Below are 12,937 nucleotides of genomic sequence, written 5' to 3' on the forward strand. Positions count from 1 at the left end.
CAATTTAACATATTGAAGCTTCAAACTTCACTATATACTTTCGTATATTGCACATATTGTTGCCTGAAAAAAATGATGAGATCGGTCGTATATACAGTATATATCCCCCACAACCGATTGTTCAGATAAGAAACTTTTCGTAATTACTGTCCTATTTTAAGAGCTAGAGGCTTCAAATTTCACCAAATGCTTACGTATATAGCATATATTGTTGTCTGAAAAAATCATAGAGATCGGTGGTATATATATTATATACTTGATATACACTGTCATTTTTGCCCCTTTTTTACGGATAGAAGCTTCAAAATTCATAAAATTTCATCAAATAGTTACGCTTACGTCATATATTTTTGAAATACGTGATTCGTAGTCATAGTTTTAACGCAGACCACAAAAAACCTGAAACTTTGCATCCTCACACAAAGTACCTACCTGTTTTTTATTTTATATTTATCTTAAAAATCGTTTAGGTATTTAGATCTGTTCACTATATATTTCTTATCTTATACATCTGATTATTCGGAGATTACGAACGGGATAAGGTTATTGTTCAACCCCATTCATGAAAGGTATGAAGTCTTCGGCTGTCCCGTCCTTACTTGTTTTAACTACACGTTGGTGAGCCTATAAGTATGCAACAGTTTTGGGCTCGTTGCGGTACATTCCATACTTGCCTGTAACTGAATGCTCACCAGAAAGAAATCATGGCTTCAAAGTTCCGTTGTTCCGCCAACTTTCAAACATAAACAGAGTTTAAACTCTATATTATGCTTGATGGTTCTAAGAAATTGACAATCGCAAATTCTCTTGATATTAATTCGAGAGCTATCACAGAATATACCTACTGAACTTTGAACGAATATCTTAAATCCGGGCTTTCAGTGGGAGTTTAAACTTTTTTTGCTTATGTTGCACACAATTTATCACCAATAACTGTCCCTTCAACGGTGTTATCCAAAGTCTATTCGACGTTGAGAAGTTTAAAAAAGTTATATCTCTCTTTTGTTTTATGTTACTAAAGTTAACTGAATTGCTTGAGTGAAAAATTAAAACTCCGATAGATTGTGGCGTCTGGCCAGACGAGAAGACTTTATTTTCGTCAATAACTTTACTGCTACCCACCCGATCATGAAAAGCTTTAGTGACTTTTTAAGTTTACAGGCGGTCTTTATAATAACTCCGAAATCGATATTTTTTTCATTTTATTTTATCTGTTTTTTTTTTGTACCAAAGTTGATTATGTCACATTTTAGCGTTGTCGTCTGCCTAGACGAACATAGCACTTAAGACCTCATGATGAAATGAAATTTCAGGTGTTTGCATTCCATTGACGTTTTCCGTTATTCTGACAAGATCGGCATGCATAAAATATGTATGTAATAAAGTGATACCAAGCTTACATAATTTACTATATTTACATACGGAAATGAACAAAATGGGAGCAAACATCTAAAAATAAATTGGTAGGCACTACTTTATTTCTGTCACTGTTTTGATTTGAATTTCTCTTTAAAAAAAATTATGCGTTGACAAAACCCAAACGAAAAATTGCGGAAATATATTGTAAGTTTGGAAAAAAATAAGTTTTCGAAAGAGATATAACCGTTTTTTCCTAAAACAGGATCTGCGGAGGTCGGTGTTCTTCTCATCGTTTGTTTGATGAGCGCAAAAATTTGCTCTGCATTTTCTGATGATAGTTCAAAAAATCGGTACGTGTCATTTGGTCGTTTTGCAATTATCCTTTAATAATAATTGTTCTTGAATCACTCTTGCTCATAGCTTTCCATTCGTCTGTGACCGGGAACCAGCAAACAGCACTGGGAGCTCCTAGGAAGTAGCGCTGAATTTATTTCGAAGAGCGAATTCGTATTGAGTGCGGCTTCACTGTCGTGGGGTATCCACGTTGTAAGTTTTGCTGGTGTGTCCATCGGAAGTTGATATATTAAGTTTTTATTCTCAGTTTATCCATATTGTGGGATAACATTACCAGGTTTCGTTTGACTGATCTACTGCTAGGTGTAGTTGAGGTCAGGTGGAGGATTGCCTCGAACTCAGGTGTTGAGCATTTTGGTCTGCTCTTACGACAGGCATGCCAACCGCGGGAATATTCTCAGCCCTTAACCCGCTGGGGTCGTTTGGTCGGCTTTAAAGGGTTTACCTTGAAATTTAAACCGACACATCATCCCTTTTTTAGGATAAATGCTCATTTCACGATGTTATCGGCAAAGCCCTGGCATGGGTTTTATTGTTTGATATGTTTTGAAGTACTGTCCACCTCGAGGTCGCCCCTTGGTGGTTTTGACAGTGCCCTATACAGGTTTCATCGGTTCATTAGTAGTATCGACCTAAAATCTCTATTTACCAAGCTAAATGATGACAACATTTTTGGTGGAAATCATTTTGTGGAAGCTATGCTAAACGCATCAAGGAATTCGCGACTTGATGGAAAAATAAAACGACCTTATTTTAAATGTCGAATGCATTTTGAATTGAGTTTCTAAACAAGTCTTTGAAAAATAAATAATTTTATTTTAATAACTTTAGGGCCTTTTATTTTCCTTATATCTTTTCAGAGTGAGTTACAAGCTTTTCTATAACTTAAGGCAGAAATGCTTAAAAATTGTGGAACCCTTTTTTTCTGCCGTTTTAGAATTTCACCTCTTATGCCAGTTAACTGGCTTAAGTTAGCCCAAGCCGTCTGATAGTTGAAGATATATTTTTTTAAGGTACTGGTTGCACTGGGTATATCGATTTTTCTTTTTACACAAAAACTGAATTAATACCAAAAAGGTAGTACGTAATAGTACTAAATTTTTCCCCTTTTTCGCTACCCTAAAATACATACATGAAAGCAATAGAGCTGCGGAAAAAGTGAGGTTATGTCGTTGACATCACCTTTATTATTTCATCATGATAAGACCTCATAGTTCGTATTCATTTCAAAATTTATCAATAAAAATTCAAACTTATTTCTGGATAGTCACAGTGTGCGACGAGTTTCTTCAAAATTTTAGTAAAAATTGAAATATTTGTGGATTTTGTTTTATCTTTTTTTTGTACAAAATTTGATTATGCCACATTTTAGCGTTGTCGTCTGGGTAGACGAACATATTTTTAAGCCTATAAAACCTCATAGATCGAGTTCATTTCAAAATTTATCAATAAAAATTCAAACTTATCACAGTGTGCGACGAGTTTTCTTCAAAATTTAAATAAAAATTGAAAAAATTTAAATATTTGTGGATAAAGTTCAAAGTGTAAAATTTCTTCTGGCCAGACGACAACGCTAAGATGTGTTGAATTTATTCACCGCTAATCGGAGGGTTAAAACTCCGAAATTTTGAATGCTCATTCTAAACTTCTTAAACAGGGTGTTTTTGAAAATAGTTTTGGGTAACAATTACATCATGATAATCCAAAATAAAGCGACCTTCCGCACATGTAGTGAATTATTACTGCTTCTACGACTACATACATATATACTAATACACAACATGCATCAAACTTCAAAATTGTACTACTAAAATAGTAATTTAGTACCTATTTATATAGCGATGTAAAGCAGCATTTCTTAAAAACTATGAACTCCATTACTTATAGTAACATCCTAAAAAACACCGAAGTAATTAGAAATGAAGGTAGCCAATAATGCAACCGAAACAGATATAAGTACGTTTTTCATCAGCTGAAAAAGAAATAATATTAACATTTATATTTGACTTATGTAGCTCAAATTCTAGTTACCTTATCTTGCCATTTTCGATTTGCTATACATTTACTATAGGGCATGCTGGAGAAGGACACGCTATTATAGAGTGGCACCCAAGTGCGTGGAAACCAACGAAACAGTAACGTATCAAGCCATTTACGTAAACGAAAACTATTACGCTTAGTAAGATCGCGCATCTGTAAAAAGAAAAACATAATTTGGAAATCAGTCGACTTGTAATTACATAGAAATTTATGAGCGAATGCTTGCAATTGTCTTTATGCAGATCTATTAACTTCTTCCTCTACATTTTAAGTGGAAAATTATTTAATTAAAAAATTTCAAAAAATGCAGTACAATCGAAGTATATACATTAGGGTGGGTCGATTTGTATGGGCGAAAGTTAATCGATATCGCGCCATCGATTTTTCGATAGGATTTGGGCTCGGGAAAAAAAGTTCCACTACGCATACCCAAAAAAATTATTTTCGAGCCCGCGAAATTTCAATTTTTTGACTTTTTTCATAAAAAATATATATAATTTATTTTTTTTTTTTCAAGAAACTGTTATCGCCATAGTTTTTATCGGACATTTTTGGGTCGGACAGGGTATACATGAAAATTTTACAATTAAATGAAAATTTTTTTAGTAGGTCATGAAAAAACCCTTAAAAATCAAAGAAGAAAAAATGTCAATTCGCAGGCTCGGAAATTATTGTTTTGGGTATGCGTAGTGGAACTTTTTTTCCTGAGCCCAAATCCTATCGAAAAATCGATGGCGCGATATCGGTTAATAAATCGACCTAGTCTAATATACATACATACATTGTAGGCACTGTGCCTGGTGTGACTTTTAACTTATATGAAGAGTGTTCGCTGAACTAGCTATGTAATTTTGGTTTTACTAACTGTATGCATAAATACACATTGGGATTCAAGGGGTCACCTACACGAGGTAAATCCTGTTACAAATGTGCATGTATCAAGTTCCTCACTGAACTAGGGTGTAGGGAGGCGGGTTGGCCTAGAAAGTTCAATGTGGTCATAATCAATCGTTCCCGAGATGGTGGAGCTAGTACCTTAATGGTGCTTGTGACCGGCACGTACCGTATCTATATCCGGCAAAGGACCATCAACATCGAGAACACTCCCCAAAACCTCTACCTCCGAGTTCCGTTGGAAAAATTTCGAGATAAGGGGTTCTTGAAAAAACAAACAAAAAAACTAGCAAAGAGAGGACTAGAGTATTTTTGACCCAAGTTGTTCTTTAAAAATGACTCGCAAAAAAGGTGTTTTCAAGCTGACAACTGAGATCAGTTTACATTGATCAATCAGATTGATGAGCCAACACCGCCCAGGGGCTTAAGGAGTCATCTCCGTAAGCATTATGAGGAAATACGACACCGAAGAACACAGCCGTATGAAGCCAAAAAACACAAGCAGGTCCTCAGTGAACTCCATAAACAGGCGTCGGACCTCTATGTCGGGAATTCCCCGGTGAATCCTGTACTCAAAGAACAATACCCGAAACTTGCAGAAAAGGAACGCACACTCCCTAGGGAAACGCGAGTCACTCTAGCTCAACTTCGATCTGGATAATGTAACAGGTTAAACTCTTACCTATCCATAATCAACCCCGACATACAAAATGTATGCCTTGCTTGCAATGTGTCCCCATATGACACCAACCATCTCGTGCCCAGTGGGTTGGGGGGTCAGAATATACACACGGTAGGTATGCCTGTTGTAAGAGGCGACTAAAATACCAGATTCAAAGGGTTGTGTAGCGCAACCCTTTCAGGTTGCCAGCGCAATATATAGCTTCTCCAAACCCAATTGTTAACCTCACCTACCCATGGAGAATCCTGTTTCATTAACAGCCGAGGTTCTGGCAATCCCAAGCTCCTCATGGATCTTGGGGGTGGGGAGGGAGGGATGGCCTGAAGGTTTAATGTGGCCATATAAATCGTTCCCGAGATGGTCGGGCTAGTACCTTAATGGTGCTGTGTTACCGGAACGTACCGGATCTGTATCCGGCAAAGGACCATCACATCGAAAGCACTCCCCAAAGCCTTCGGGGAGTAACCTTATCGCTACAACAACAACAACAACCAACAACCAACCATCTCTTCAATTGTAATGTGGAACCAACACCTCTAACACCCCTCTCATTATGGTCCACCCCTGTTGAAACAGCAAGTTTCCTTGGACTCCCGTTACAGGATATTGATGACAATTTGTGAGTCGCACCTATTGGATGGGGCGAAGCACTGCTACAACAACAACATCAGGTTACATTCCACTTAGCTCTCAATACCACATGACTTTGTAAAAGGTACAACCAAAATTAAGAAATGCATGATATAAATGTTGATCTTAAATTTACCTCCAAATAATTGTACATCGCCAAATCGCAAATAGCATGAGCATCACGCCAACGCATTTCTGTAAACTGCGCCAATATTTCTGCAGTACTTAGATTTTCTTGATTAAATAATGACATAAGCAATGTACAATCTTCCATGCCAGCATTCATGCCTTGTCCATAATAGGGTACCATAGCATGTGCAGCATCACCAATAATGAGCACCTTCGAGCCATAGTGATAGGGGTTGCACTGCAGGGATATACATATTTTGATATTATTTATTGAATGGAATACAAGAATACAATATTTTTCGAATTCGCTTGCCTTAACTGAGAGCAAATGTTGTGGTGGCATTTTAAAGAAATCCTTTATCAATCTCTCTTCACCAATTAATGGCACCGCATCCGCATAGTATTTATGGAAGAATTTCATTAAATCGGCGGTAGTGCGTATAGTTTCGTATACTTTAAATGGCATCGAAAGTGTGACCGTAAACGATTTATCTTGGTTGGGTAGCGCAATCATCATGAAAGCATCACGTGGCCAAATGTGTAAATAATTTTCAGGCATTTGAAACTGCAACATAATTTTTTATGAAATTATTGAAAAAAGCTATTACACATTTACCTCGCCATTTTTTGCAGGTATACAAAGTTCCAAATAGCCATGTTCTATATACTCTTGTGAATAATTGAAACCAGGCGCTTTGGACATTTGCTGACGCACTGAACTGAATGCGCCATCACAACCGACGACCAAATCAGCGACATCTTCAACAATTTCTTTATTGGATAGGCTGTAAGTTGTTGAAATGAAAAGAAAGATTATAAGTTGAGGCTCTTCACAATTTCAGAAGGTTTTCAAATTTATAGTTGAATTAACGGGTGACGTTTCGTTTTAAAACTTTTCTTCACTTAAGAACTATAATTCAGTGGTCACAAGCAATAATCGCCTATGTCCTATCCTTTACGTGGGTTTTAGGCGATTACTGGTTATGACCACAGAGTTTATACTTCTACACTCGGGTGGAGGTAGTGGACCGAACCAATGTTTTTGTAGAGATTGCCTCAAAAGCAAAAAGTTATTTTGAAGTTAAGCTGCAGTTACCCACCAACGACGTGTGTAACGTACGTATACGTATGCCGTACGTACACATATTTGAGCGAAATTTATGCCCGTTAGGTTAGATTGAACTGGCCGGACCATGAGGACCTCACATAGACTGATTGAGTCCGTAGTGTTACCAGAAGTTTGTTTTAACGACCAAACTGAAAAACCAGGACCTATGTTATAAAATAACTCCGTCCTCTTGGCAAATACTAGAAGCTTCATAGGACTTAAACCACTTGCTGCTCCTAGATCTGACAGCTATATCACTCCTAAGAGCTGGTGTCTTAGCCTGGCAAGTGCAGGGCACGATCACAGAACGTGCTCGACCGTTTCATCCTCCAGCCCGCACTTCCTACATCTGCTATCACTGACCAAGCCTAATTTAAAGGCATGTGACGCCAGAAGGCAGTGTCCAGTCAGAATACCCGCCATGAGTCTGCAGTCCTCTCTTTTTAATGATAGAAGCAACTTTGTTAGTCTAAGGTTGTAAGACCTCCACATAATCTTCGACACTTTACAGCCCCGCGCTTGAACCCACGCCTTTCCTGCTTGGTCGATCATGTGCACCTCTCGCCTTCGCTTAATTTCGCCCAGTCTAATTGGGACGTCTACGGAGCAAGCTTCAAGGGATGCGCCCTTTTTAGCTAGTTAATCCGCTTTTTCATTCCCATCTATTCCTATACGCCCTGCGACCCAATATAGATGTATGCTTCTCCCTGTACCGATTCTCTCCATGGACTGCTTACAATCTAACACGCATTTAGATGCTGTGCTATGCGAGATTATTGCCTTAATTGCTGCTTGACTGTCAATATAAAAGTTAACACGATTGCAGCTTGGGCTATTTTCTTCCACGGTTTCTACTGCTTTGGTTACGGCTACTATTTCCGCTTGGAAAACGCTGCAGTAATCCGGCAGCCTATAGGATCTGTTTATTTCCGGACCAGCACTGTATACCGCAGACCCTACTCCTTCCACTACTTTGGAACCATCTGTGTACACATGTATCGCCTCGTCCGCCATTTGTACACCCTTGCGCCAATTGTCCACCTCTATTGTGGCCTTAAGATCGCCCTCGAAGCGCAGATAGGGAATCAGGTAGTCTGTTCGTCTTGTGATTGATGACGCTATACTACTATGGCCGTATGGTCGGCGCTCAAGCTGCCCCGAGGCACCGAGCTTGGTTACAGTTGTTAATGCTATGTTCTTTGCTACCAGGTCTACAGGCGGAATATGCAGAATGGCATACAGTGAAGCCGTCGGGGTTGTTTTCAGGGCTCCTGCAATGCTAAGCATCGATAGTCTGCATACCCCCTCAAATTTTTTGAGGTATGCTGTTTTTTGTGTGGCTTTCCACCAAACAAGAACTCCATAGTATAGAATAGGGCTTTCAATCGCTGTAAAAACCCAATGAGAAAGAGCGGGCCTTAAGCCCCACGTACACCCCAGCATTCTTTTACATGCATAAAGTGCCGTTGAGGCCTTCCTCACCCTCTCCTCCACGTTGAGCTTCCATGACAGCTTACTGTCTAGGATGATTCCTAGATATTTTGTGCAAGGTTTCTCCTGTAAGGTCACCCCTCCTAACTTAGGCCTGGCCCAATTTGGGACCTTGTACCTCTTTGTAAACAAGACCATGTCCGTCTTCTCCGCATTGGCTTTCACCCGACATTAGATGCCCAGGTATGAATATCCCGAAGCGCCCGATCCATCAAGGAACTAATCGTTGGAAGGCACTTTCCACTTATGACAATTGCAACGTCATCTGCGTAAGCCGTAAGTTTTACGGGTCCCTCATATAATCGCCTGAGCAGTTGGTTGATGACCAGCGTCCACAGCAGAGGTGATACCACCCCTGTCCGCTGATTTCGTGGCCTCGTACAATCCCCATTGTGATGTAATCTTCCTGCAATTTAACATGCAGCCGATCCATCTGATTAAGGCGGGATGAACTTTAATGTAATTAAGGCCATCCATAATCGCCCATTTAGAAACATTATTGAAAGCCCCGGCAATGTCCAAGAAGACTCTTAGAGCATACTCCAGGGATTTCTCTATGCTTACTACCACCATATGCAATGCGGTGTCTACCGACTTGCTTTTGGTGTACGCATGCAGTGTTGTGGAGAGCAGCTTTTCATCCACGTTGGACTTTATATACACATCTATCAGCCTCTCAAAGGTTTTGGGCAGAAATGATGTTAAGCTAATGGGTCTATTTATGCCCGTAGTGGCAAAGAAAAAATTGTTGCCATTGACCTGTTTGAATGCATGCTTATGGAAACATCAACTTTTTCTATTTTAATTTTTGATGTTGTAAAAGGCTGCAATTAATACTAAATAAGTATAAATAGTTAACATATTTATAATCTGAACTTTTACATAATTATTTCGAATTATTTCCACAATTTTTCAAACTTTAATTAGAAGTTTTTGCATAAAAACTGCAAACGGCCAAAAATCAGCGCAGAAAAGTTTACTAGGCAACTCTGTCTAGTGAGAGAGCGATCAGCTGACACGTTCTTACGGAAAAAATCAAAATTGTTTTGATTTCTACGTTCCTGGCTACGTACGTACGTGCGTTGCACGTCGGTGAGTTTTCGTTTACATTGCACATTCATAAGATAGGTCGTGTCAGCTGACACGTTTTTTGTACGTACGTTCGTGGGTAACTGCAGCTTTAGCCTCCAGAACGTAGATATTAGCTTTCGAAGTTAAGATTCGGACCCTAGTTATATATATATAAATTTTTAAAAGTTAAAACGTAGGCTACCTTCTTTTATTATTTAAATTATATGTTTAATTTGTTTCTTTTCATGCTGAAATAATACGATATTAAACGGAGCAAAAGGGCAGATCCAAGAAAGAGTCAAAAGCAATACAAAAGAAAAATATTGGTGAATCTCATAAGGCGAACTGTATTCTCATGCATTTGGTGCGCTGAATCTGAATCCGCTCCTAGGACTGGCGTTGCCGGCGCTGGTTCGGGGCTAACCTCAAAAAATCCCAGTCATCTTTGTTTGTTTTTCCTCCTTAGATTAAGGCCGAATGCCAAACCATTCTGATGTTGTACGCGAATTCAGCCCATGGAAAAACATTTATCGCATTATCAGATTCGTTTACTATTTTTGTTTGTGGCTGTGCGATCTCTTCGAAAGAAAATCTCTGGCGATTGAGCGTTAGGGCACGCTAGGCCGATTCTGGGCGCCCATCAGGATTCAGAGCATGCACTTTTTAAATACAATAAATAAAGACAAGTAAAGGTGTCTACGTTCGGGTGTAACCGAACATTATATACTCAGCGTGAGCTTCAATTGTACATTTCATTTCATTTCAGATAAATTACTACGTACTACATAACACGTGGCACCGCCCATTTAAAAAAAAATGTCTCTCCATTTCCTCTTACAATAAAACTTGATAAGTGAAATATAATTGATTCAAAACTATTTTTTGCTAAGTTATTCTACTCTATGACCCATTTAAACTTGTTTTATATCTAAGTTGCCGTGGTCTTTAGCCGATCCATTCCATTTTTACTAGAAATATTTTCTGCTATAAGGAAAATTTGTGTACACAATTTTATTACGATCCGTTAATTTTTCTTCGAGCTATGGCTCCCAAAACATAGAAAATTGCTTAGTCATAAAAGGGGCGGTGCCACGCCCATTTTTTTTTTAAATTTGAAGTTTTTCCTATTTATTGTTATAAATCAACTTGGGAAATGAAAAACCATTCATATAAAGCTCTTTTTTGCAAAGATATAGCTTATTTTATTCGTCCACGACCCTTTTAAAAATCTTTTATATAAAAGTGGGCGTGGTCCTTAACCGATTTCGTTAATTTTTCTTCAAAGCATTCCTTATAGTAAAGGCAACCTCTCTGCCGAATTTTGTTACGATATGTTTAACGATTTTTGATTTATGATTAATAATATTTGTAAAATTGATTTTATCACAAGTGGGCGGTGCCACGCCCATTTAACATTTTTTTTTTCAAATTTTTATCAAGAGTCTCTATATCAGTTCACACGTCAAATTTCAACATTCTAGGTGTATTATTTACTAAATAATCAGGTTTTTTGTGTTTTCCAAAATGTTATATATATAAAAAGTGGGCGTGGTTATCATCCGATTTCGCTCATTTTCAATACCAATCTATTCTGGGTCCGTGTACCAAATTTGGTGAAGATATCTCAATATTTAGTCAAGTTATCGTGTTAACGGAAGGACGGACATGGCTCAATCAATTTTTTTTCGATACTGATGATTTTGATATATGGAAGTCAATCAGACCAATTCTAAATATTCTCGCGGAATTTTGTTCTCGCGGATTTTTTTATTCCCGCGGAAAAATTCCTCCAATTCTGTTCTCCTAGGGAGAAGAATAATTGGGGAACAGGAATTTCGAATTTTCGAAGTCAGCTGTTTTGTCAATTGAAATTTCGTTGCACATTTCTTATTTTGTTTAAAAGATTGAAAAGTTTAATTATTGTTGCAAATTTGTTGGAAATTAAGAAATAAAATATAAACAATGCACAGTATTAATTGCATTTCATGTGGTATTCACTGAAATTAGTAATGAATTGGTGCCACAGCAACATCAACAGCGGAACATAAGAAGAAGACGGCCGCATATCACAAATCTGCCGGAGTTGCCTGCTTTCGTCCAGCAAAGCTATTTTCTGGCGGCCAAGTTGAGTTGAATTCCTACTTCTTCATATGCCAAAATCTATTTAAGCCTTATTAAAAAATCCTTGCACAATTTCTGGATGGCTGCATCAAATATGTATACCAAGAGCTCTACCGTTGCTTATGATATACTTTTCGACTTAAAATAAATATTGTGGTTGTTGTTGTTGTTGTATTAACAGTGATAATATTGGGGTAGAATGTAAATACATATTTTAGCACAAGTTTGTACAAATAAGTGTTCTTTCTTAAAAGAACCAATTTCCTTTAACTATTTTGATGCATTCCCTTTAATTTAACTAGTGAAAAAACTCCTATGAAATGGTAGAGAAATCTCCCTCTCCCTCACATTCATAATACCTACTTTTCTCCCATAACCGGTTTCCGCTTTTTCGAACATTGTTCAGAATAGGAGGAAAGGGAGAAGTGAAAAAACTCACAAGGAATTTTTATTTAGAATACGAGGAATGGGAGAAGGGAAAAAACTCGCACGGAATTTTCGTTTAGAATTGGGCTGTATATCTATCTCGATTTCTTTATACCTGTACAACCAACCGTTATCCCATCAAAGTACTCTTTGTGCACGCTGAGTATAAAAATATATTGGGCTGGGTAAAATTTCGAACTTCGAAAGCCAATATTCTTTTTGGAACGTAACTTCAAAAAACGGGAAAATAACTTATTTGGTCCAATATCCAGCAGAGTGTTATTGGCAAAAAATTTGTCTAAGGGTAATGTTTAAAAAGAACAAGTAAGGAAGGCTAAGTTCGGGTGTAACCGAACATTACATACTCAGCTGAGATCTTTGGAGGCAAAATAAGGGAAAATCACCATTTAGGAAAATGAACTTAGGGTAACCCTGGAATGTGTTTGTACGATATGTGTATCAAATTAAAAGTATTAACGAGGGTTTTAAAAGGAAGTAGCCCTTAGTTGTATATGTGAAGGCGTTTTCGAAATATCGTCCAAAATGTGGACCAGGGTGACCCAGAACATCTTCTGTCGGGTACCGGTAATTTATTTATATATGTAATACCACGAACAGTATTCCTGCCATGA

At 37.9% G+C, this 12,937-nt stretch overlaps 1 protein-coding gene across 2 annotated transcripts in view; it reads right to left on the reverse strand.

The window, feature by feature from the left end:
- The window catches only part of cn (Kynurenine 3-monooxygenase cn), a 139,052-nt gene that overhangs the window by 12,998 nt on the left and 113,117 nt on the right, over positions 1–12,937 (reverse strand). Inside the window, exons 4-8 of one of the 2 annotated variants that reach the window (XR_010951343.1) lie at positions 6,705–6,873; positions 6,402–6,653; positions 6,096–6,326; positions 3,745–3,906; positions 3,541–3,685 (exon numbers count right to left, since the gene is read on the reverse strand). Coding sequence is in view for 1 of the 2 variants with exons in the window: in XM_067776458.1 (XP_067632559.1) it covers positions 3,608–3,685; positions 3,745–3,906; positions 6,096–6,326; positions 6,402–6,653; positions 6,705–6,873 (892 nt within the window). In the remaining variant the exon portion in view is untranslated. Of the gene's footprint in view, positions 1–2,524; positions 3,686–3,744; positions 3,907–6,095; positions 6,327–6,401; positions 6,654–6,704; positions 6,874–12,937 lie in introns of those variants that run through there. The other variant, XM_067776458.1, reaches the window with a different exon arrangement.

This window comes from Eurosta solidaginis, chromosome 3 (assembly GCF_040869045.1).
Source record: "Eurosta solidaginis isolate ZX-2024a chromosome 3, ASM4086904v1, whole genome shotgun sequence".
Taxonomy (NCBI): domain Eukaryota; kingdom Metazoa; phylum Arthropoda; class Insecta; order Diptera; family Tephritidae; genus Eurosta; species Eurosta solidaginis.